General features: G+C 39.8%; 1 protein-coding gene across 2 annotated transcripts in view; it reads right to left on the reverse strand.

Annotated features, from left to right (window-relative positions):
* Positions 1 to 2,097: 2,097 nt before the first annotated feature.
* Positions 2,098 to 25,329, reverse strand: part of CMPK1 (cytidine/uridine monophosphate kinase 1) — a 33,540-nt gene continuing 10,308 nt past the window's right edge. Inside the window, exons 2-6 of one of the 2 annotated variants that reach the window (XM_055254653.2) lie at positions 13,742 to 13,888; positions 8,097 to 8,249; positions 5,918 to 5,994; positions 5,611 to 5,707; positions 2,098 to 4,243 (exon numbers count right to left, since the gene is read on the reverse strand). In XM_055254653.2, coding sequence (XP_055110628.1) covers positions 4,202 to 4,243; positions 5,611 to 5,707; positions 5,918 to 5,994; positions 8,097 to 8,249; positions 13,742 to 13,888 — 516 coding nt within the window. In that variant the 3' untranslated portion in view covers positions 2,098 to 4,201. The remainder of the gene's footprint in view (positions 4,244 to 5,610; positions 5,708 to 5,917; positions 5,995 to 8,096; positions 8,250 to 13,741; positions 13,889 to 25,329) is intronic. The other variant, XM_055254654.2, reaches the window with a different exon arrangement.

A 25,329-nucleotide genomic window follows, 5' to 3' on the forward strand; every position in this document is an offset into this window, starting at 1 on the left:
CAACTTAGGGTGAGCCATGCACACAGCTTTGTCCTTTTAAGTACCAACTAATGAACCTATTCATTGTCTTTCCCTTCTGGAAGTTCTTGGAGCCAAGCAGCTATAAGAAGGCCAGTTCAACCCACAGTCCTCAAAGGGCTGCAAAGGCTTAGACACTAGCAAGGAACTTAGTTCAGCGTTTTTCTTGGAAGCTCATCTTGAGACCACATATCATTTTTTTTTCTAATGTCATAGAAATAGCTACTGAGAGTACATATCTTCCAGAAAGCCTTCAAAATAGTAGTGTAAGAACATACCCAAAGCTCACATTCATGGCTTTTTTAAAATTTTACTTTCTCTTTTAATATGTGGTTCTTCAATTAAATGAGGATGCATATGTGGTATGCTGCTTAACTGCTCGATTTCATTGGGTGGAAGGCAATTCTTAGAGTGTACCTGTGCTTATCTAACATTAGGGCTGGGATGTGGGGCAGTATCTGGTAACCTGTCTCTGCAGATGCTTTTACTTTGGATGGTGTCAAAGGCCAGTGTTCACAAGTCACACACAGTTACTTCGAAATGTATCATAAATAAAAAATTATATTCTGTAGCTAAAAGAGCCTCACCTAGAGAAATGTTCTGATGTATTACCCTTGTCTCCCTAAATAAGACAAAATAATTAAAACCTCTTCTCTTACCCTCTTTATTTCAGGAGGACAAAGCCATGAAGGAAAAGCCTCATTGAAGAAGAGGAACCTAAGAGAAGCAGGTTCTCGCTCTGTCGCCCACGCTGGCGTGCAGTGGCGCAATCTCAGCTCACTGCAAGCTCCGCCCACGGGTTCATGCCATTCTCCTGCCTCAGCCTCCGGAGTAGCTGGGACTACAGGCGGCCACCACCATGCCCAGCTACTTTTTTGTATTTTTAGTAGAGAGAGGGTTTCACCATGTTGGTCAGGCTGGTCTCAAACTCCTGACCTCGTGATCCACCCACCTTGGCCTCCCAAAGTGCTGGGATTACAGGCATGAGCCATTGCACCTGGCCAGAAAAAGTGTTTGTAACACTATTTGCTTGTGCAATTAGTATGTGTTTGAAGATGACAACCAAACCTCCAGGGAGAAGATGCTGACCTCATCTGGCCAGTACTTTCAGCCACTATTATCTCCAGGGACCACTGGAATGTTTGTGAACCACTTAAATTACAAGAGTAAAGCCAAAAGTCCACAAAAAGCCCACATCCTGATATACATTGCTTACTGTCATCTTCCCCCAGAAGAGGTAAGTGATTGATGCTGCTGGTAGGTAATGAAATAGACTGCTTGTGTCTCAGTGGAGATTACTTCTTGAAGGAATGGGATAAAATCATGCTTTCTGCTTAAGCCAAAACACAAAAACAGGATGAAAAATTTTCCTGGATCCTGTAAAGCAAAAATAAAATTCTAAGCGCCCCCACAACCATCTGAATGGACCCTTCCTCTAGGCCAAGGGCATTCCAGAGTTCATCTGAAAAACTAGTTTCAGGCCATGATGGGAAAGGAGAGCCAGACATGCCTCATTATACCTCTCCTCCCTTTTGAAATTACTGATAGAACGCACTCTTAATAAGAAGCATTTACAGTCTATTTTCTCTGAAGCCTGCTACCTGAAGGCTTCATCTGCATGATAAAACCTTGGTCTCCAATAAACCTTGTATCAACCTAGACGTTCCTTTCTATTTATAGTAACTCTTTCAACCAATTGCCAATCAGAAAATCTTTAAATCTGCCTAAGGCCTGGAAGCTTTTCCCCACACCTGCTTCCAGTTGTCCCACCTTTCTGGACTGAACCATGTATACATCTTACATGTATTGTCTGATGTCTCATGTCTCCCTAAAATGTATAAAAACAAGCTGCACACCGACCACTGTATGCATATGTTCTCCGGATCTCCTAAGGGCTGTGTCACAAGCCACTCATCACTCATATTTGGCTTAGAATAAATCTCTTCAAATATTTTACAGAGTTTGACTCGTTGCATCGACAGTCCTGAACTCTGCTTTTGTAGTGTGAGGACCCACATGTTAAATAGGATACTACTTGATCTTCAATATGCTTAGTGAACAGAAATCTGAACCAACAAATAGCAAAGGCCACAGCACAAAATTTATTGAGATTATTTACTAAATAATTCATATACATCCAACATCACTGAATGGAAATAACTTAATTTTTAAAAATAAGCAAGGCTTAAATTGGGGTCTTTCAAAAAACTCAAAAAATTCTTGGTGACTGTATCTTTAACAAATGGAATGACAAAACTAGTTAAGTCAGATTATCTCAATCAACTCCAAAACTCAATGTTGCCAACATGTTTTTCTACTTAAAAGCAAACAAAAAGCAAAGCCTCATAATTTAGTAATTACCATGTTTCTTGGTTTCTGTTCTCAAATGCCACAGAAAGATATCTGATGAAAGGAAGCAAAGCACCTAGACTCATCAGTCTTCTTCAAAACTTTAAGGTTGCTTTCACAATCTCACTATAAATATTTAGATTCCTATCTGACAGATTTCCTCACTTATGTGAGTAGGAGTGCTCTCAAAACCTTAGTCTTTACTCTTGCTTCATACTAGAGCTGTTTGATTAAACCACCTCTGTATCTGCTAGCCTGCAACACTAGATAAGAACTCATTCCTATCTCTTCCAAGAAACCAAGATGATAATCTCAATATGAATTTTAGCGGCCAATATGTTATAGTACTTAGCAATACTTTGTTTTCTAATGGCAAGTATGTTGAAAAAACTATCATTAAGTGAATTTCATAACACATAGAAATAAATGATTCTATTAAAATATAAAAACATCCATTAACTTGTCCTCACTATTTCCAGTGACTTTAAATATCAAATCTAATTATACGAAGACAAAATTATTTGCCCTATTTGACCCTGTGTACCAAATGATGTAAGTGCAGAAAATAAGAAACATTTTAAGATTTTAAATCTCATATTAAGAACCTTGGATACCACTTAGCATTGTGACAGAGGAAAAAAAAGTAAGGTGAAAACAAATTTCTCAGAGATTTTTAAAGGAAGAATTGATGTAAAAGAATATTCCTTTGGACTCTATAGCCTTTTAAAAATCATTTATCTTTCGGTGCTTCAACATGATGCCAAACAAAAATCTACTGAATAAAAATAGCAAGGAAGGGAATCAAACATTTATAAGATATATTTATTATTTTTCTGACCAAAGTGCAATGATTTTTAAATCTTTTTAAACAAATAACTATGAAAAAAGTATTCAAGAAAATAAAATACAAATGGGAAATTTAACTAGATTGCTTCTTCTAATTAATCCTAACCGTTTATTAAGTCTAGAAAACAAACAAAAAAAACCTTTGAAGTGTTACTAAAATGCTAACTGAATCATTTTAGCATAAATCTAGCCACATGCATTTCAAGGTTCCACTGGTAGGAATTTTGTTAAGATCAGCTGAATCATGAATAACACTATATAACAGAGTATCAGGAACACAAGCATTAGATGTGATCCTTGCCCCATACCCTTAGATTATGTCAGACTAAAACTGACAATTCTGCCAGGCTCTGAACCCCTAGTGCCCCCAACCCAAATCTTGGAAGCAAAGAATATGCCCTGTCATACAACTTTGTACAAGTTGTAGTAAAACAAAGCTTAAGTTTTCTCATCTTTCTATAGCAAATGGTCAGTTATTTGATAAACACTAAAATGCTGCTAAGAATCCATTTTGAGTTTGTTTACCAAACACATTGTGCAAGAACTGACTACACAAAAAGTTCCTTTGAAATTTGGTCCACAAATTCACTTAAGGTTGGAAATTTAAAACTTGCAAGAAAAAGAGGAAGCGGGTATCCCTACTAAAATGTTGTGATTACTAGAGGGATATATACGCATACTAAAAAGTTTTGCTCACAGAAGGCACAAACTATAAAAGGGATATTCTTTTTGAATTTAAAAAAAACTAGCTGATACCCTTCTTTGTTTAGTGAGCACCATAACTAAGATGAAGTTAAACCTGAATTCACTGTCTACTCCTGTGACCAAAAAAAAGAACATAAAAAATTTACTTTGTTTTACCATGTACTTTCCAGCCACTAATTGAGGTGTAGTTATGAAAGATTAAAATTGCCTTAAAAAGGGGTCATGATAGCAGCTATCAAAGCAATATTCAAGCATGATTTCAAGGATGCTTTCAGGTTTAGAATTAGCCTTCCTTGTCGAAAATCTGCACAACTTCATCAAAAACCTGTAAAGGAAAAAGATGATAAAATTTTAAAAGCAGGTACTGTTAAAATACCATACGGCTAAGTTCTTATTAAAAATAATCAAATTTGGCCAGGCGCAGTGGCTCACATCTGTAATCCCAGGACTTTGGGAGGTCGAGGCGGGCAGATCACTTGAGTTCAGGAGTTCAAGACCAGCCTGGCCAACATGGCAAAACCCCGTCTCTACTAAAAATACAAAAATCAGCCAGGGGTGGTGGCGGGCACCTGTAATCCCAGCTACCCAGGAGGCTGAAGCAAGAGAATTACTTGAACCCAGGAGATGGAGGTTGCAGTGAGCTGAGATCACACCATTGCACTCCAGCCTGGGCAACAGAGTGAGACACTGTCTCAAAAAAAATATATAAATAAAATAAAATAAAAAGTAAAGACTCCATCTCCAAACAGGGTCACACACAAAAAAAATCAAATTTAATTTTCGAAATGAATCATTTTTTTGAATCACATACTTAGTTTCATCTATTTTAGACAGTAATATTATATAAACAATACATATAAAATTATGACTATATTGCACTCAGTGCTTTTAAGACAAAATATTCTTGAGAGGCTACCAATAATTTGATAAAATATAAACTGAAGTGGCTTATCTTCTTAGTTCTGATTCTAAAACACAGTTTTATCATGTATTACCTCACCTCTATACAAAGTGTCAATGGATTAAAAAAAGATTCCCTGAATCTTCTTCCCCTGGGCCTTTCTTTTTTATCTTATGACCATAAGAGGATGAAGATTCAGGGAATCGGGGAAAGGGAGGTTAGGTTCCTTAAGAGACACTAGAAATTTTGTTGGGCTTGCAAACCACAATTTAGAGATCACTATTTATGAAAAAAAAGAGAGAAGTGATAAGTCATGGAAACCTTCCCCTGTGGTGCTATTTGTTCTGTGGCAGAAGAAAGAAGCCTGGAGCTCTTGAGCTAGATGACTTGCCATTCATGTGATCCAACTCACACTTCTTAAAATACCAGTTTTCTAGTGCTTGGGAGCAAATTTAGAATTCATAAACCACCCATTTCTCATGAAGAACAAGTTTGAAGTTATAAACCTCATTTTAGGTTTTACTCAGAAAGGAAAAAAACCCCAATTTTTCATTTAGTCCCCAGTGTCTTCTTTTCCTTTCTTTTTTAAGAGACAGAGTCCCAGTATGTTGCCCAGGCTGGTCTTGAACACCTGTGCTGGGATTACAGGCATAACCCACCATGCCCGGCTTCCAATGTCTTGAAAAACTAACTAATCTGTGACAGTATTTCTTTTTTTCCTGCTTACCCCAAAACAAATAATCACATTTTTATTTGACATATTTTTTTAAAGACAGGCTAGGAACACTTACTTCATCAACAGATTTAGAAGCATCTATTTTCTTGACTTTCCCCATTTCTTCATATAAGTCAATAATTGGCTTTGTTGACTGAAGGTAGGTCTGAATTCTACAAAAGAAGTAAATATTGCAAGGTTCTAGGTATCTATCCTTTGTTCTACATGTTATAGGAGAGCTCACAGAACACTGGATCTGCCCCGACTGATTGACTTAACATCTTAAACAAGCCATTTTATATGTTTAAATGTGAACTTTTTTTCCTGTACCAAATAGGGCAGGTCTGGGATTCAAGTGGTTGTATGTAAAAACTGCCAAGTACCTCTTTTCCAAGCTCTCTCTGTTGTCATCACTCCTACCACTACTCTTTCCCCTCTCAAGACATCGTTCAATACAGATCTAAAAAGAGATACAAAGTTATTAAAAAATATGGATATGAATTTGCCATTCTTTTAACCTGAAAAGAAAACAAGAGTTTAAAGAGACGACCAAAAAAACCCTGCAATAAACCCAATGTGTCTAATTCATTAATCAACATGCAAAGTCCTTTTAAATTTAAACATGTGGTTCAATTTATATAAACTAGGTTAAATAAGTACAGAGCATAATAAGAATTCATTCATGACTCAGTTTTTCCTGTGTATTTTTTTTCAAACTGTAATAAAAATGTGTATGGTTCCATCTCAGATATATTAACTTATTAGGTATGAATTACATGCCTCAAACTTTGTTTCATTTTTGCCTGCTTTTTGCTAATTCCATAAATTTGCAAATATTTGAGTCAACATATTTGCATTTGAATAAAGCATCCTTTGTTAATTGTGAATAAACATTCCTTGTTATAAAGCTGTGGTAACATTCTAAATTTAACTTTGAAGGGTAAATGAAAACATATTTCTGGGGGTTGGAAGAAGAGAGTTACGTTTTAAAACAATGCAAAAGGCCAGGCATGGTGGCTCATGCCTGCAATCCCAACACTCTGGGAGGCTAAGGAGGGTGGATCACCTGAGGTCAGGAGTTCGAGACCAGCCTGGCCAACATGGCAAAACCCCGTCTCTACTAAAAATACAAAAATTAACTAGGCGTGGTGCACATGCCTGTAATCCCAGCTACTTGGGAGGCTGAGGCAGGAGAACTGCTTGAACCTGGGAGGTTGCAGTGAGCTGAGATTGTGCCACTGTACTCCAGCCTGGGCAACAGAGTGAGACTCCGTCTCAAATAAAATAAAATAAAATAAAACAACGCAAAGGCCGCTGCAAGTCTCTCCACCAGAGGCACATTTACAATTCAACCTAAGAACAGCCAACTTCTTTCAAGGTACTAACTACTTCAGCCTTTTTAATTAAATGATTCTGAGAAATGTCTTTAGTTATTTAAAAGGATGTCTGGCTTCATTATTAGAACTTTCAGAAAGAAAAGTACATTTTTTTACTTTTTTCAAGATCATTTCACTCTTAAGACAAATCAGAATATCCTGTACGTTTCTTTTTTTTTTCTTTTTTTGAGACAGTCTTGCTCTGTCGCCCAGGCTAGAGTGCAGTGGTGCGATCTTGGCTCACTGCAACCTCTGCCTCCCAGGTTCAAGCAATTCTCCTGCCTCAGCCTCCCAAGTAGCTGGGATTACAGGCATGTGCCACAATGCCAGGCTAATTTTTGTATTTTTAGTAGAGACGGGTTTCACCATGTTGGCCAGGCCGGTCTTGAACTCCTGACCTAACGTGATCGCCCACCTTGGCTTCCCAAAGTGCTAGGATTACAGGCATGAGCCACCGCACCCGGCCCTGTATGTTTCTTTAAAACAGAAAGTTTTCCCAACTTCTCAGAACCGTGTTTCTCTTCCAGTAAACAACACCTTAAGGCAAGATACTCTCTGATAATAATGTCTACCTAAGAAAGTAGTTCAGCTTCATTACCTAATATTATTATGTATGTCAATTCTTATTTTTTAAAAATCAAAACTGATTCTTGTTATTTTGAAAATAAAGGAAAATTTAGCTCCACAAGGCTGCTAATGCCAAATAGTTTTTAATATTCCAACAGCAAGACAGTGCTGTTCTGTCCATCCAATCTACCAATTCAAAAAATACCGCTAGCCGGGCGCGGTGGCTCACGCCTATAATCCCAGCACTTTGGGAGGCTGAGGCAGGTGGATCACCTGAGGTCAGGAGTTCGAGACCAGCCTGACCAACATGGAGAAACCCTGTCTCTACTAAAAATAGAAAAACTTAGCTGGGCGTGGTGGCGCATGCCTGTAATCCCAGCTTCTTGGGAGGCTGAGGCAGGAGAATTGCTTGAACCTGGGAGGCAGAGGTTGCAGTGAGCCGATATCGCGCCATCGCACTCCAGCCTGGGCGACAAGAGCGAAACTCCATCTCAAAAAAAAAAAAAAAAAAAAAATACTGCTGCCAATATAAAATAAAAGTAAAAAAATCCTTTGTTTTTTCTAATAGTTGACTAACAGTTGCTTAAAGCCTATGTGGGCAGATGAAGATTTTCATTACCTCATTATTACAGTCAAAAAACAGAACGAAAGATACATCTGCCTTCCCATCCATGGTCTTGTTCCAACCTTGAAGGTTGTCTTGATTTCTTGGAAACCCATCAATCAAGAATTTATTCTTCTGAGCATTGGCAGCCATTGTCTGATCCATTTCCTAAAGGAAAAAGAAGATTTAGGTTCAATACTACATTAACAAAATGAAATTTCTCAAGCATGGTAGTGTATACATGGGTGTTTGTTTTTACTATTATTATTATTTAAACCATAAGTAAAGGGTGGAGGGTACACAGCAAAAAAAAAAAAAAGAAAGAAAGAAAAAAGACTAGAAGGAAATCTATCAATGTATTAAGATGGTTGCCTCAAGTTGGTGTGGTTATGGGTATGTGCCCCTCTCAAAACCACCTCATTTTATACACACAATTTTTTTCTGTGGTTTCCAAATTTTCTACAGTTAAGTATATGTTACTTTCACATACACATTCACAAATTTATAAATAAACAATAAGAGCAGCAATAAGAGGAAAATAACCATTAACCATTATCTTTGCTCCAGCAACTGGAGACCCTGTCTTGTGTTCCCTTTGCTCTTCCCACTTTGTTTTGCTGTAGTGGAGAGTGTATTACTTCTACAGGTGCTCAACTCTGCTATTCATATAATTCAAGTCCAACAAGACAAAGCTTTGGACAAATATAAAAGACCATTAGCATTAATTATTAATGTAGGATAAAATACTTTTTAACGGAAGCTAATTAAACCCAAATGTCACTGGCTGCCCCAAAACAAAGGGAACAAAAGAACACATTCAGAAAGATAGTAAGAGCAACCCATTTCACCATCCTCTTCCAAAGGGTGAATTTAGGCAGAATGTGGGAATATGTAAATAGGAGATGGAAATCTTTAATCTCCAAATCCTTGCCACTTCAGTCACCACAGGATAAGCACAGGTATATGACTGTAATAAACCTTAGAGGAGCCTCTATTCCAAAGTGAACTGACATTCAGTACTCTCCATGTTCAAACTTCTCTGGTTCCTCAAGAACAATGGCTGTCAGGACCCATGATCCCTTTATGTGAGAATTGGTTTTAACCAGCATCTAGCTGCTTCTTTGATATTCGCAAAACTTCAGCAGAATGCTTTCGGGCCTCTGCTACAGCCTTTCTACCACAACTATGGTAGTGGAAGATATCTGAAGAAGGCACATCAATATCATACTCATTCAGCATACATTTATTCGAGGCCTACGATCAGGGAACATGAAGAGCAAGGTCATGACTCTTGTCTCTGGGGGGACTCACAGTTGAGTGCATGACAAATACGTATACATACATGTGCTGAGTTCTATAATCAGGTATGCAAAGGATGCTATAATAAAACGAAGAAGTCAACACAAACTGCAAGGAAACTGCCAGAGAAAGCTTTTCCAAAGAAGTGGCAGTGGAACTGAATCCTGAATAATGAAATGGCAGATGTGGGTGGACAGGGATCAATGTCCTCCAGATAGTGGAAACTGGAACTATAAATGAGAAAGCACAACCGCTTCAATGAATCTATAAGCCGGGACAACTGAATCTTAGGATATGTGTGGAGAGTGGTGGGAGATATGACTGGAAAGTAAGCAAGGAGTAAGACTAACGAAGAACTTTGTCTGGGACACCAAGGAGTTTGAGTTTTATTCTGGAAGCAATACAGGAACATTTAAGAATTTTAAGCAGTAAAATAACAGGCTCATATTGCCTTTTAGAAAAGAAATCACTCTGACTGCACTGAAGAGGATGAATCAGAAGGGAACAAGGATGGATTAAAAGCAAAGAGACTAACTAGGAGTCTCTACTGATAGTCCAGGTAAGAAAAAAAGAGGATGTGGCCGGGTGCATTGGCTCACGCCTGTAATCCCAATACTTTGAGAGGCCGAGGCGGATGGATCACGAGGTCAAGAGTTCAAGACCAGCCTGGCCAAGATGGTGAAACCCTGTCTCTACTAAAAATACAAAAATTAGCTGGGTGTGGTGGCTGGCACCTGTAATCCCAGCTACTCGGGAGGCTGAGGCAAAGAATTGTTTGAACCCAGGAGGTGGAGGTTGCAGTGAGCCGAGATCGTGCCACAGCACTCCAGCCTGGGGGACAGAGCGAGACTCTGTCTCAAAAAAAAAAAAAAAAAAAAAAGAAAAAAAAAAAAAGAGGATGTGAACTAAAGTGATGACACAGAAGAGACTAACAGAAGAGGATTCAAAGAAAAATAACTGGAAAGATATGCTCACTGAATGGATTTGGGAAGTGAGGAAGAGGCAGGAGAATATAGGATGATTCCCAGATTTATGCCTTGAGTAGCTAGGTAGATAGTAGAACCATTAACCAAGACAGGAAGTAAAGGAAGATCACATTTTAGACAATACACTCGGCCTCTGACATGTTGATTTTGAGACACTTGTGAGACATTCAAATAGAGGCCTAGTAGTTAGGTAGTTAAAAATATGTCTGGAATTCAAAACAAACATTTCATTTTAGAGCTATAGACTTTAGCAGCATTAGCATAGTGAAAGCTTTGGGTATGGCTAAAACCATCCAGAAAGAAATATATGAAATGAGTGCTGAATAAGACCAAGTATAAAACCCTGAGAAGCATCATGGTTTTGGAAACTTGCAAAAGAAGAATAACTATTAAAGAGGATAGAGAAATAGCAGTCACTCAGTAGGGAGAGAAGAAAAAGAGATGCTGTCATAAAGAACAAAGGAGGAATGATTTTCAAACAGACTGATCGAAGTTAAATACTACAAGAAAAATAATGACAAAAGTATTATTTGATAGAGATCATCATTGGTAACATGCAAGAGTAGCTGCAAGGGAGATGGAAACAGAATCTGACTGCAAAGGGTTGAAAAGTAGAGAGTGAAAAAGTAAAAACCATATGCTCTTTCATAATGCTTTCTCTGCTTTATAGAGCAGAGAAAGGACATTAGAAAGAGTGAATGGGGAGAGAGGATTTGTTTATTTTGGAATGGAAGCAGGTTACTCCAACCTCTGAGACAAGAGGTAAGAAAGTGTGTATGAGCCACTTTTCATCCCTAATATCTTTAGTTCCAACCAGATGCTTACATAGCTCTTTTCCATCAGGGTTTAGCTATTTCTTGTTCCCAATATTGCATTTCTTTTTCTCCCTCACTGTTCTTATATGTGAAAATATCTGTTAATGATTATAGTTTTAGGAATCTAGAATGAAGAGTTACCTAGTAAATACAGGATGTCTGTTTTTCAGATGTGACATTTATTTATTTATTTATTTATTTATTTATTTATTTATTGAGGCGGAATCTCACCCTGTTGCCCAGGTTGGAGTACAATGGTGCAATCCCGGCTCACTGCAACCTCCGCCTCCTTGGTTCAAGCAATTCTCCTGCCTCAGCCTCCCGAGTAGCTGGGATTACAGGTGCCTGCCACCATGGCCGGCTAATTTTTTTTTTTTTTGTATTTTTAGTAGAGACGGGGTTTCACCATGTTGGCCATGTTGGTCTTGAACTCCTGAGCTCGTAATTCACCCACCTTGGCCTCTTAAAGTTCTGAGATTACAGGCGTGAGCCACCACGCCCGGGTATTTTTTTTTTTTTAAGAAACGGAGTTTCACTCTGTCACCCAGCCTGGAGTGCAGTAGCATGATCTCGGCTCACCAAAACCTCTGCCTCCCAGGTTCACGTGATTCTTCTGCCTCAGCCTCCCAAGTAACTGGGATTACAGGTGTGTGCCACCACACTTGGCTAATTTTTTATGTTTTTTGGTAGAGACAGGGTTTCATCATGTTGGCCAGACTGGTTTCGAACTCCTGACCTCAAGTGATCCCCCTGCCTCGGCCTCCCAACGTGCTGGGGTTACAGGCGTGAGCCACTGCGCCCAGCCTCAGATGTGACATACTTGAGTTTTGAAAGCTGTTAAGTCTTAGCATTTCACATTGAAGATGGTGATGCACCAGAAAAGTAGACACCATGGCTGAGCGAACATCAATGATGAGGGGGACGTGGGTTAAAAAGCAGAGAAAGGGCTGGGCGCGGTGGCTCACACCTGTAATCCCAGCACTTTGGGAGGCCCAAGTGGGCAGATCATGAGATCAGGAGATGGAAACCATCCTGGCTGACAGGGTGAAACCCCGTCTCTACTAAAAAATACACAAAAAATTATCCAGGCGTGATGGCGGGCGCCCGTAGTCCCAGCTACTCGGAAGGCTGAGACAGGAGAATGGCGTGAACCCAGCAGGCGGAGCTTGCAGTGAGCCGAGTTCGCGCCACTGTACTCCAGCCCGGGCGACAGAGCGAAACTCCGTCTCCCCGCCAAAAAAAAAAAAAAAAAGAGAGAAAGAAGAAAGAAAGAGGTTTATTTAAAAAAAAAAAAAAAATTGTGGGCCAGGCACGGTGGCTCACACCTGTAATCCCAGCACTTTGGGAGGCTGAGGCAGGCAGATCACAAGGTCAAGAGATCAAGACCATCATGGCCAATGTGGTAAAACCCTATCTCTACTAAAAATACAAAAATTAGCTGGGCATGGTAGTGCACACCTGTAGTCCCAGCTACTCGGGAGGCTGAGACAGGAGAATCTCTTGAACCCGGGAGGTGGAGGTTGCAGTGAGCCAAGATCGCACCACTACACTCCAGCCTGGTGACAGAGCGAGACTCTATTTCAAAAAAAAAAAAAAAGAACCAAAAAAAGAAAAAAAGAAAAAAGAAAAGGGAGCAGGAGAGGGAGGAAAAAAGATGAAACAGAAATGGGAGAATGACCGTCTGAATGTTGGGAAGAAAGGACCAAGTGCACATAAATGGATGTTAAGTTGAGCTATAGGTGATCCTAAATCAAAGCAGAGAATCCTTGCCACTGTCCGCTTTCCTCCCAGGTGAAAGCGAAGTTTCCAGTTCTGCCATTCTCAAGCATAACCACCTTCCACAAGCAAGAAATTCAATACTCTGAGCTAGGTAATCCCAGCAATATTCTCTCCTGTAATCCCAGCACTTTGGGAGGCCGAGGTGAGAGGATCACTTGAGCCCAGGAGTTCCAGCCTAGCCTACGCAACAGTGAGACCATGTCCACAAAAAAATAGAAAAACATTAGCTGGGTGTGGTGACATGCACCTGTAGTCCCAGCTGTTCAGGAGGCTGATGTGGGAAGATGGCTTAAGCCTGGAAGGTTGAGGCTGCAGTGAGCTGTGATCAGGACACTGCACACCAGCCTGGGTGACAAAGACACTGTCTCAAAACAAAACAAAACAAAAAACCTCTGATATTTTTCATTACACATACGAAAGGTGGATTTATTTATTTTTATTATCGTTGTTGTTTATTTATTTATTTTTGAGAGGAGGTCTCACTATGTTTCCCAGGCTGGACTTGAACTTCTGGGTCAAGCAATCCTTCTGCCTCTGTCTCACAAGCAGCTCGGACTACAGGCATATGCCACCATGCCTGGCTTTTTAAAAAAAATTTTTGTAGAGATGGGGTTTCACTAGGTTGTCCAGGCTGGTCTTGAATTCCTGGCCTCAAGTGATCCTCTTGCCTTGGCTTCCCAAAGTGCTGGGATCACAAGCATGAGCAACTGCCTGGCCAAAAGGTGAATTTAATTTCTTGTTTCCTCGCTGGTTTGAACTGGCTGGCATTCACACTCCTTACCCTCTTTAATAAACTGATGGTTATCTCAACTGGTACAATCTTTCCTTCTTTAATGTACTTTTCAATAAGTTCACCATACTGTGAATCTGGGTTCTTCCTTTCATCACGAAGCAGCTCTCCTGCAGAAAGGTGTGTGTAGCCATATTTCTGAAAGAAGCACACATAGGAAAAATATCAGAATTCATTCAACCCAGTGGTAGAACTATACTTTTTTTCCTTTGTGTTAATTTCAATATTCTAATTTTTCTACAATAAAGAAGTTTTGCTCGTATATTAAATAATAAAGAAAAATTTAAGATATTTCCCATAATCCAGTTTGCTTAATGGGTATCTTTATTCTTCATAGCTATAATGTTCATATAAATATATCCTGGCTGGGCACAGTGGCTCACACCTGTAATCCCAACATTTTGGGAGGCTGAGGTGGGTGGATCATGAGGTCAGGAGCTCGAGACCAGCCTGAACAACATAGTGAAACCCCGTCTCTCTAAAAACACAAAAATTAGCCAGGCATGGTGGTGCATGCCTGTAATCCCAGCTACTCAGGAGGCTGAGGCAGGAGAATCGCTTGAACCCGGGAGGCGGAGGTTGCAGTGAGCTGAGATCGCGCCACTGCACTCCAGCCTGGGTGACAGCGAGACTCCATCTCAAATAAAATTTAAAAATAAAAAAAAATTTTAAAATTAGCTGGGTATGGTGATTCATGCCTGTAGTCCTAGCTACTTGTAAGGCTGATGCAAAAGGACTGTTTGAGTCTGGGAGTTTAAGGTTGCAGTGAGCCGTGATTGTACCACTGCCCTCCAGCCTGGGTGACAGAGCGAGACACTGTCTCAAAAAATGAAAAAAGAAAAAAAGAAAAGCTTCTTCCACATAAACTTACAAGTTCCTTTTTATTAAATCAAAAGAACCATACAATTGATTTTAAAAATGCTTTTACTCTCAAATATTAAAGACACCAAGATAACTATATTTATCGCTCAGTTACAACAACCATATCATCCCAAATTCTTAAGACTCCCTCAATGGAGTTTTCATTTTATCCAAGTATACAATAAATATGTGATAAAAATTATTATCACTGATCCATATAAAGTCTCTCTCTCATTTATTTTAACTCCCACCCCCCATTTCTATTCCCCAACTTCCCATGTGCAACCTTCCTAATATGTTTGATACGCATCTTTTTGTTTGTATGTATTTTTGGAAAATGTTTATTGTTTTTGTATGCAAAAAAAATTAATAAAAAAAAAAAAGATAAAAAAAAAAAAAAAAAAATATGTGATAAATTAAATGTTATCTTTAGCTTCGATGTTAAGATTTGAGGCAGCCCACACTCCCAACCCCCTTTTTAAAGAGTATTTCAGTAGCACATTTTACAAAAGCAACTCTTTCAATTACCCAGGTTATGGTGAGTTTTCTGTTTTCGGATTACAGAAGCCATATATATTCTTTCCTCCTTTTCTCACTCCCGAAATTGCTGGTTAAATTTGTTCTTGCTTACTAAATAGTAAGGTAACAGTAAGGTAGTCAGCAAATGAAAAGAAAACTCTAAATAGTTTATTTGCTGACTATAATTGAGTATAAAGTTTGATGAGAATAAACAAAATCCTAATATCATCCATGTCTCTCTGTCATATAGGACCTTCCATTAGAAGAAATGATCAGCCTGGACAAGGTAGATCACGCTTGTAATCCTAGCACTTTGGGAGGCTGACGCAGAAGGATGGCTTGAGCCCAGGAGTTCAAGACCAGCCTAAGCAACATAGACCTCATCTCTATTAAACTTTTTTTTTAAAGAAAGGAAAAAAGGCTGGCCGCGGTGGCTCACGCCTATAATCCCAGCACTTCAGGAGGCCAAGGCGGGTGGATCACCTGAGGTCAGGAGTTTGAGACCGGCCTGGCCAACAAGGCGAAACCTCGTCTCTACTAAAAATACAAAAAATTAGCCAGGTGTGGTTGCGGGTGCCTGTAATCCCAGCTACTCAGGAGGCTGAGGCAGGAGAATCACTTGAACCCAGGCAGCAGAAGTTGCAGTGAGCCAAGATCATGCCACTGCACTCCAGCCTGGGTGACAGAGCGAGACTCCATCTTAAAAAAAAAAAAAAAAAAAAAAAAAAGGCAGACCAGGTGTGGTGGCTGATGCCTGTAATCCCAGCACTTTGGGAGATGAAGGCATGCGGATCACTTGAAGCCAGGAGTTTGAGACCAGCCTGGCCAACATGGTGAAATCCCATCTCTACTAAAAATACAAAAATTAGCCTGGCGTGGTGGCACACATCTCTAATCCCAGCTAGTTAGGAGGCTGAGGCACAAGAATTGCTTGAACCTGGGAGGTGGAGGCTGCCATGAGCCATGATTGCACCACTGCACTTCAGCCTGGGTGACAGAGCAAGACCCTGTCTCAAATAAATAAATAAATAGAAGGCATTCTGTATTACTAGATAGAAAAATTCATACTGTAATTATTCAGTTTTCCACAAATTAATCTATAAACTTATGGCAACTTCAAGCAAACTTTGATTCAGATTTGTCTTTTTGGTTTGTTTTAAATGAATCTTGGTAAGTTGATTCTCAAACTTATCAGAAAGAGTAAATGTGAGTGAATGGCCAAAACTGAAATAATATTAACAACTACAAATGAGGACTTGTCCCACCAGGTGACATAAGATTTTATAAAACTACAGCAAGTAAAACAGGGTGGTACTGGTATAAAAATAGACAAATAGGACAATGAAACTAAGAGAGTCCAGAAATAGACCCAAGTATAAATGAGAATTCAACAAGTAATATTTATTTCCATTTAGTAAATGATACTTGTGCAACTGGCTATCCATCTGGGAAAAAATAAAATTAGATCTCTGCATTACACTACAACAAAACTAAACCCCAGGTGAATTAAAGTTCTAAAACACAAAACAAGTAAAACCCTATGACAGTACTAGAGGAAAATAAACTGAGATAGGAAAAGACATCTTGCTTGGCACTAAACAAGAACCAAAACAGCTAGGATTTATGTTTGACCACATTAATAATAAAAACTTTTGAACAAAGAAAGGCATCATAAGTATAATCAGATAATAAGTAACAGCCTGGAGGAAAATATTTTCACTATACAAAGGTGATGGGATACTATATATTGCATATAAAGAGATTCTGGCCGGGCGTGGTGGCTCACACCTGTAATCTCAGCACTTTGGGAGGCTGAGGTGGGCCAATCACCCGAGGTCATAAGTTCAAGACCAGCCTGGCCAACATAGTGAAACTCTGTCTCTACTAAAAATACAAAAATTAGCCAGGTATGGTGGCACACACCTGTAGTCCCAGCTACTTGCGGGGCTGAGGCATGAGAATCATCTGAACTCGGGAAGCAGAGATTGCAGTGAGCCAAGATTGCACCACTGCACTCCAGCCTGGGCAACAGAGCGAGACTCCGTCACCCCCACAAAAAAAGGCTGGGCATGATGGCTCACACCTGTAATCCCAGCACTTTGGGAAGCTGAAGCAGGTGGATTACGAGGTCTGGAGTTCGAGACCAGCCTGGCCAATATGCTAAAACCCCGTCTCTACTAAAAATACAAAAATTAGCTGGGCATGGTGGCGCACACCTGTAGTCCCAGCTGCTTGGGAGGCTGAGGCAGAAGTGAGCAGAGATTGCACCACTGACTCCAGCCTGGGTGACAGAGTGAGACTCTGTCTCAAAAAAAAAAAAAAAAAAAAAAAAAAAAAGGCTGGGCATGGTGGCTCATGCTTGTAATCCCAGCACTTTGGGAGGCCAAGGCAGGAGGATCACCTGAGGTCAGGAGTTCAAGACCAGCCTGGCCAACATAGCGAAACCCCATCTCCACAAAAATACAAAAATTAGCTGGGCATGACGGTGTGTGCCTGTAATCCCAGCTACTTGGGAGGCTGAGGTAGGAGAATTGCTTGAACCCAGCGCAGGCGGAGGTTGCAGTGAGCCAAGATCATGCCATTGGCACTCCAGCCTGAGCGACAAAGATTCCATCTCGAAAAAAAAAAGACAATGTGACTCCATTTTCCACTGGATTAAAAGTAAAAATTTTATAAAACTAATGTTTATAAAATTAATATAAAATAAAATGTTATATTCAGCAATGGTAAGAATACAGAGAAACCAGTATCTTCATACTTCATAGAAGTATAAATCAGTTCAGTCTTTCAGAGGGCAAATTATTTAAGTTTATTCAATCAAAGTTTAAGTTTGCTCAAACTTTGACTCAGTAATTCCATTTCTAGGAGTTATGGTACTGTTGCATATGTGCACAAAGACACATGTACATGAATGTTTACTGCAGTGTCATTTGTAAACAAATGTCTATGTCCACAAAACAAATCTAAACTTCCACCAATATAGGAATGGCTAAATAAACTATTGTGTATATTATGAAGTAGAACTATCTGTATATTCCGATATGGAATGCTCTCCAAGATATACTGTTAAGCAAAAAAAAAAAAAGCAAGTCACAAAACAATAAGCAATGTGTATGTGCATTATATCTGAGTATAAATACATCCAAAAAGGACCAGAAAGGCACGCACGCAAAAACCTGACAAGTGATTACATAAGGAGGGTAGGATGAGATTAAAGAGAACTTGCATTTTTTACTTTGTGTACTTTCAAAATTGTTTGAATTTTTTTACAATATACACATATACATATAAACTTTAGAAATTTTAGTTTTAAAAAAGTATGCACTCACCATACATCTTTATTTATTTATTGAGGCAGCGTCTTGCTCTGCTGCCTGGGCTGGAATACAGTGGCACAATCACAGTTCACTGCAGTCTTTACCTCCTGGGCTCAAGTGACCCTCCCGCCTCAGCCTCCGGAGTAGCTGGGACTACGGTCATGCCATCATGCCAGACTAATTTTTTCACTTTTTTATTTTTTGTAGAGATGGGGTTCACTATGTTGTCTAAGCTGGTCTCAAACTCTGGGCTCAAGCAATCCTTTCACGTTAGCCTTCCAAAGTGCTGGGCTTACAAGACTGAGCCACTATGCCCAACCTATAAATCTTTAAAAGGTAAATATCAGGCCAGGCACAGTGGCTCACGCCTGTAATCCCAGCACTTTGGGAAGCCAAGGCAGGAGGATCACTCGAGGTCAGGAATTCGAGACCAGCCTGGACCAGATGGTGAAACGCCGTCTCTACTAAAAATACAAAAATTAGCCAGGCATGGGGGCGGGTGCCTGTAATCCCAGCTACTCGGGAGGCTGAGGCAGGAGAATTGCTTGAACCTGGGAGGCCAAAGTTGAAGTGAGCCAAGATCAGGCCACTGCACTCCAGCCTGGGTGATAGAGTGAGACCCCACCTCAAAACAAAAGGTAAATATCACAAGATTGATGATTTAAATGTTTTATTAACATCAAATCCTAAGAGCACAGGAAAATAAAATTCAGTCGTCTCACATTAAGTAAGGATAAGAATCCCAATATAAAAACCACCATATGATATTAAGAAAAAAGGGAAATAGTACCTGCACAATCAAAAACTTATCTAAAATTTAAAACTAAATCATGATAGAGAATAGCAGCTCTGGAGACATATTGGTGAACCGCTCTAAATACAAAAATCAATTCAAGTGTTTAGATAAAAATTTTTCTGGAAAGCGATCCACTCCTTAAACAAAGGAGAAACAAAAGTATAATATAGTAACACAGAAACACACTGCATGGGCATGAAGTCAAGAGTTACAGAAGGAGACAGAAAACAGTCCAGTTTTATAGCCTAGAAACAGATGGAAATTTAGAGACATATTCAGTTGAGAGGATCCATAAGGTACAGCAGCAAAAGTTTAAAAGGAAACATATTTCAATGAAGCTCTACTCCAGACATTAGAGTTCAAAATTATAAGCAAGATATTCTGGAAATGCCACTTCTATGGCATAGACAATATAAGCATACTACTCTTAGTCTCCAAAATAACCCACTGGAGCACTTTCATAACTTTATTGTGCCAAGTAACCTCTCTTAACTGACTTTTTAGAAAAAAATCAATCACTGCTTAGATAACAAAGAATCACCTTCATTGTTACTCCAATAACTGTGCTAATAGAAGTGTGAGAGAAATCATTATTTGGCTTGAAAAGTAGTAATTTTTTTTTAATTTTGGTATAAAATTTACCTTCATAAGTACATTTTGCTCAATCTAAAATTAAAGTCAGTTTAGTGATAATACATTTTTAAACAATATCGCAATCAAATCACAGCCCAGCATAGGATTTAATGATGACCATAAATAACTGTACCCATTTCTGTAATGCAGAGCAGACTACATGGGCCTCTTGGTTCCTGATTAGAGCCTAACTTCATCAAGGAAAATGACCTAAGAAGGGGTAATCTTATGGAAAATTTTTCCGTTTTTTTTTTTCCTGTCACGACTACACAATAGAAAAAGCACTGAAAACCATTTACAAAATAGGTGACTTTTTGCTTAATGGGCATCCCACTAATCTGATTTAATTAACTTGAACTCAATTATACCCTGGAACTGGCCAAAGAAGTAATGAGAATCTTTGACCCCCCATCCCTCCCCACCTTCCTTTCCATTTACCACTACCCCCTCTCTTTTCCACTCCCAACTTGTGGCACTATATAGATACCAGTTACATCTTTATTTTTGTAGTTCTGGACTAGCTTATCAGCCTTTTTAATCTTTGCACCATAGGCAATAGAAAGCATACTGTATGTTCTATTGTACAAGATGTAAGAGCTCCTCAAAATTTAAAACATTTTACTTTAAAGGACACTACCAAGAAAATAAAAAGACAGCCCACAGGATGGGAGAAAATGTTTATAAACCATGTATCTGGATAAGGGACTTATCTTCAAAATATATAAACTCTTACAGCTCGATAAGAAGATATATAACCCAATTAAAATACATCTTTTTATTTTTATTTATTTACTTTTTTGAGATGAAATCTCACTCTGTTGCCCAGGCTGGAGTGCAGTGGCACAATCTCAGCTCACTGCAACCTCCGCCTCCCGGGTTCAAGCAATTCTCCTGCCTCAGCCTCCCTAGTAGCTGGGATTACAGATATGTAACACCATGCCCAGCTAATTTTTTGTATTTTTAGTAGAGACAGGGTTTCACTACGTTGGTCAGGCTGGTCATCAACTCCTGACCTCAAATGATCCGCTTGCCTTGGCCTCCCAAAGTGCCGGGATTACGGGTGTAAGCCACCACACCCAGCCCAAGACAATTTTTTAAATGCACGATTCTGAGAAAAAACAAAAAAACAAAAACCTTCACACCTACTAGAATGGCTATAATTTTAAAAACAACAACAAAAACAAAAAAATAAGCATTGGTGAAGATGTGGAGAAACTGGAACCTTTGTACGCTACTGGTGGATATGTAAAATGGTGCAGCTCATGTGGAAAATAGTTTAGTGGTTCCTTAACAAGTTAAACACAAAATTACCATGTGACTCATCAATTCCATTTCTATGTATATACCCCAAAGAACTGAAAACAGACTCAAACAGATACTTGTACACCAATCACTGCAGTATTATTCACAGTAACCAAAGGTGGAGACAACCTAAGTGTCCATCAACAGATGAATGGCTAAGCACAATGTGCTGCATACATATAATGGAACATTATTCAGCCATAAAAAGGAAGTTCTGATACATGCTAACATGGAGGAAGCTTAAAAACATTACGGGTGGGGCGCAGTGGCTCACACATGTAATCCCAGCACTTTGGGAGGTCGAGGCAGGTGGATCACGAGGTCAGGAGATCAAGACCACCCTGGCTAACACAGTGAAACCCCATCTCTACTAAAAATACAAAAATTTAGCCGGGCGTGGTGGCATGTGCCTGTAGTACCAGCTACTTGGGAGGCTGAGGCAGAATCACTTGAATCTGGGAGGCGGAGGTTGCAGTGTGCTGAGATCGTGCCACTGAACTCCAGCCTGGGCAACAAAGCGAGACTCCGTCACAAACAAACAAACATTATGTTAAGTAAAATAAGCCAGACACAAAATGACAAATATCATATAATTCTACTTAGATGAGGTACCTAAAATAGGCAAACTCATAGAGACAGTAGATTAGAATTTACCAGGAGGTAGGGAAGGGTGGGGGATCTGTATTTTCCAATTTTTTTTTTTCTTTTTTTTTTTTGAGACAGAGTCTCGCTCTGTCGCCCAGGCTGGAGTGCAGTGGCGTGATCTCAGCTCAATGCAACCTCTGCCCTCCTGGGTTCAAGCAATTCTCCTGCCTCAGCCTCAGCTGGGATTACAGGTGTGTGCCACCACGCCAGGCTAATTTTTTTTTTTTTTTTTTTTTTTGTATTTTTAGTAGAGACGGTGTTTCACCATGTTGGTCAGGCTGGTCTCAAACTCCTGACCTCGTGATCCTCCCACCTCAGCCTCCCAAAGTGCTGGGATTACGGGCATGAGCCATGGCACCTGGCCTGTATTTTCCAATTTTTCTATAATGTATGCACACTACTTTAAATAAAAGTAACCAAAATAGCTGGGCACAGTGGCTCATGCCTGTAATCTCAGCACTTTGAGAGGCTAAGACAGGCAGATCACTTGAGCCCAAGAGTTCAAGACCAGCCTAGGCAACATGGTGAAACCCAACCTCTACCAAAACAATACCTCCTCCCCAACCTCAACCCATAAATTGGCCCCAAGTAGCTGGGACTACAAGCTTTTGCCTGTAGGCTGAGGTGAGAGAATCACCTGATCCCGAAAAGTTGAGGTTTCAGTGAGCCATGATCATGTCACTGCACTCCAGCCTGGTCAGTGCAAGGTCCTGTCTCAAAAAAAAAAACAAAGAGTAGGCAGAGCATGGTGGCTCACACCTGTAATTCTAGCACTTTGGGAGGCTGAGGCAGGCAGACTGTTTGAACCCAGGAGCTTGAGACCATCCCGGGCAACATGGTGAGACCCTGTTTCTATATAAATAATAATAAGGCTGAGCAAGATGGTTCATGCCTATAATCCCAGCACTTTGGGAGGCCGAGGTGGGTGGATCACTTGAGGTCAGGAGTTCGGGACCAGCCTGGTCAACATGGCGAAATCCCATTTATACTAAAAATACAAAAAATTAGCTGGGCGTGGTGGCGCGTGCCTGTAATCCCAGCTACTTGGGAAGCTGAGGCAGGAGGAACTTGAACCGGGAGGCGAAGGTTGCAGTGAGCCGAAATTGTGCCACTGCACTCCAGCCTGGTCAACAGAGCGAGACCCTGTCTCAAAAAAAGAAAAAAATTAGAAAGTTGGGCAACAGAGCAAGACCCTGTCTCCAAAACAAACAAACAAAAAACATTTAGAAAGTTGGCCCTAATAGCACATTTCTTAAAAATTTTTAATTAAAAATACATATAAGCAACTGTTACATTTCAAAAAGCTTTCTTTTTCTCAACTTTATAGGTGCAATGTTACCACTGGGAAGTTCCAGATGAACATGAAATAAAGGAATTTATTAAACACAATTCCTTGGTGCTCCAACTCATACGCCACAGAATAGCAAAGAAGGCACACATATTCATAGGAACTGGATATTTTGCCTTTTGGGTGTGACTATATTGGGTTATATGTTATCTAACACAGAAGTTTTGAAGTACAGACTGTTTTGGAGCTGGCAAGACCATCTACTCCTCTATACGCTTTGTTTTACAAAGGGGAAATTGAGATAAGCTGACCTGCCAGTTACTGGAAAGAAATCTGGCACTTGAACCCAGGTCTCCTCACTCTCAATAACTCTATTATTCCATAACAGGCCTCTGAGATAATTCCTAGGTGACCCACATGGAGATGCAGTCTTTTGTCTTCAAGCTACTGTGGCCATTGAATAACAGAATCTACTGGTGGGAGTTAAAGAAGAGACTCAAAGTTGATCATTTTGTTATATCCTGGCTTGGAGATGAGATCAGAAACTTTATCCACACACAGAAAGCTAGGCACATTTGACCCACCTTGATTCAGCCTGATTCTGACCATCCTTCTTGCTTCCTTTGCTTCCTCCTTGCCTTTCCCCACTTCTGAAACATTACCATTTCCACTTTTCACTTCCCTTGCCCTTCAAATGATACATAGCAAGGAAAAACTCTATTTGAAAACCTAAATTAACCATTAAGTCAACACCCAATTATACAATCAAAACATCGGTGCTGTCTCTATACTCCCAGTAGGCACCAAGAAAATGAAAATTCATGTTATTACCTACCTAAATCATACATAATTATACAGGTAAAGCTTGTGGGTTAAATTAAACATGTAACATTTTCCAATACCAATCAATGACTAACACATTCTGGAAGCTCCAAACAGAAAGTGGGTATGGAAACAGACTTTTGTGTAGCCCCAAATTAGGCATATTCAATTGCTTGTTGATATAGGATACATTCCAACGGGGCATGGAACCAGCTTATGCGTCTTCTGGAGAAGACTGATGGAAACCAGGCATGGAAGAACATGTTTCATGGGACCCAGTCCCTCAAAGTGAAGGCCTCTGAGACTAGTAAGTAACAACTGGTGCTTTTTCCTTTACCAACGTGATGGTTTGTTAACTTTACACACCAGGCAGCATAAAACTGTCAGCAAACAGTATGTCTGTCACACCTGTTCCCTATTAAAGTTCTAAATGTTCTTATCACATGTTTAGTCTGTAAAAATGTTCTTAATTTGTCAGGTTAAAGCAACTAAAATGTAAGAGCAAACACATTTTCATATGGCAATTGGGCTAAAAGTATTAGCTTTAAGGTAGTAAGAATCAATGTAACTAGGCCAACATGAAACAAAAAATAAAGACATCAAAATATATGTGCTGTCTCTATACTCCCAGCAGAGTCCCCATCCTTTCTCTCTCTAACCTGGACAAAAAGTCCCACTACTAGATTGATTTCTCTAATCCTCTGGATTTCAATTCAGAAAGTTACCTGTTAAAATACTGTACTCCTATGTGACTTTTGGAGGTCTTCAGTGATTACAATCCTTTTGCATTAAGCATCTAAACTGGAATGTGGTACAGCAAATGCACAATAGTGCCCTGGGTTTAATTTTTTAAAGGAAACACAGCAATAGTCAATGTGACACTAAGTGAACACAAGATAGTTAATTTTCAACTTAAGATCATAGACCGGGCATGATAGCTCACACCTGTAATCCCAGCACTGTGGGAGACTGAGACAGGCAGATCACTTGAAGTCAGGTGCTCAAGACCACCCTGGCCAACATGGTGAAACGCCGTCTCTACTAATAATACAAAAATTAGACAGGCATGGTGACGGCGCATGCTTGTAGTCCTAACTACTCAGGAGGCTGAGGCAGGAGATTCCCTTGAACCTGGGAGACACAGGTTGCAGTGAGCTGAGATTGCACCACTGCACTCCAGCCTGGATGCCAGAGTGAGACTCTGTCTCAACAACAACAAAAACCAAAAACCACAACAACAACAAGATCATGTACATTCCTTTCAATGACATCATATCTTTGTGAGGCTGATTTTTTATTGGCTGTTGCTGTGATAAAAACAAGTATCACATGAAAATTAATGTGAGACAGGCACAGCAGCTCATGCCTGTAATCCCAGCATTTGGGGAGGCTGAGG

The sequence above is a fragment of the Symphalangus syndactylus genome, chromosome 12, assembly GCF_028878055.3.
Source record: "Symphalangus syndactylus isolate Jambi chromosome 12, NHGRI_mSymSyn1-v2.1_pri, whole genome shotgun sequence".
Lineage (NCBI taxonomy): Eukaryota > Metazoa > Chordata > Mammalia > Primates > Hylobatidae > Symphalangus > Symphalangus syndactylus.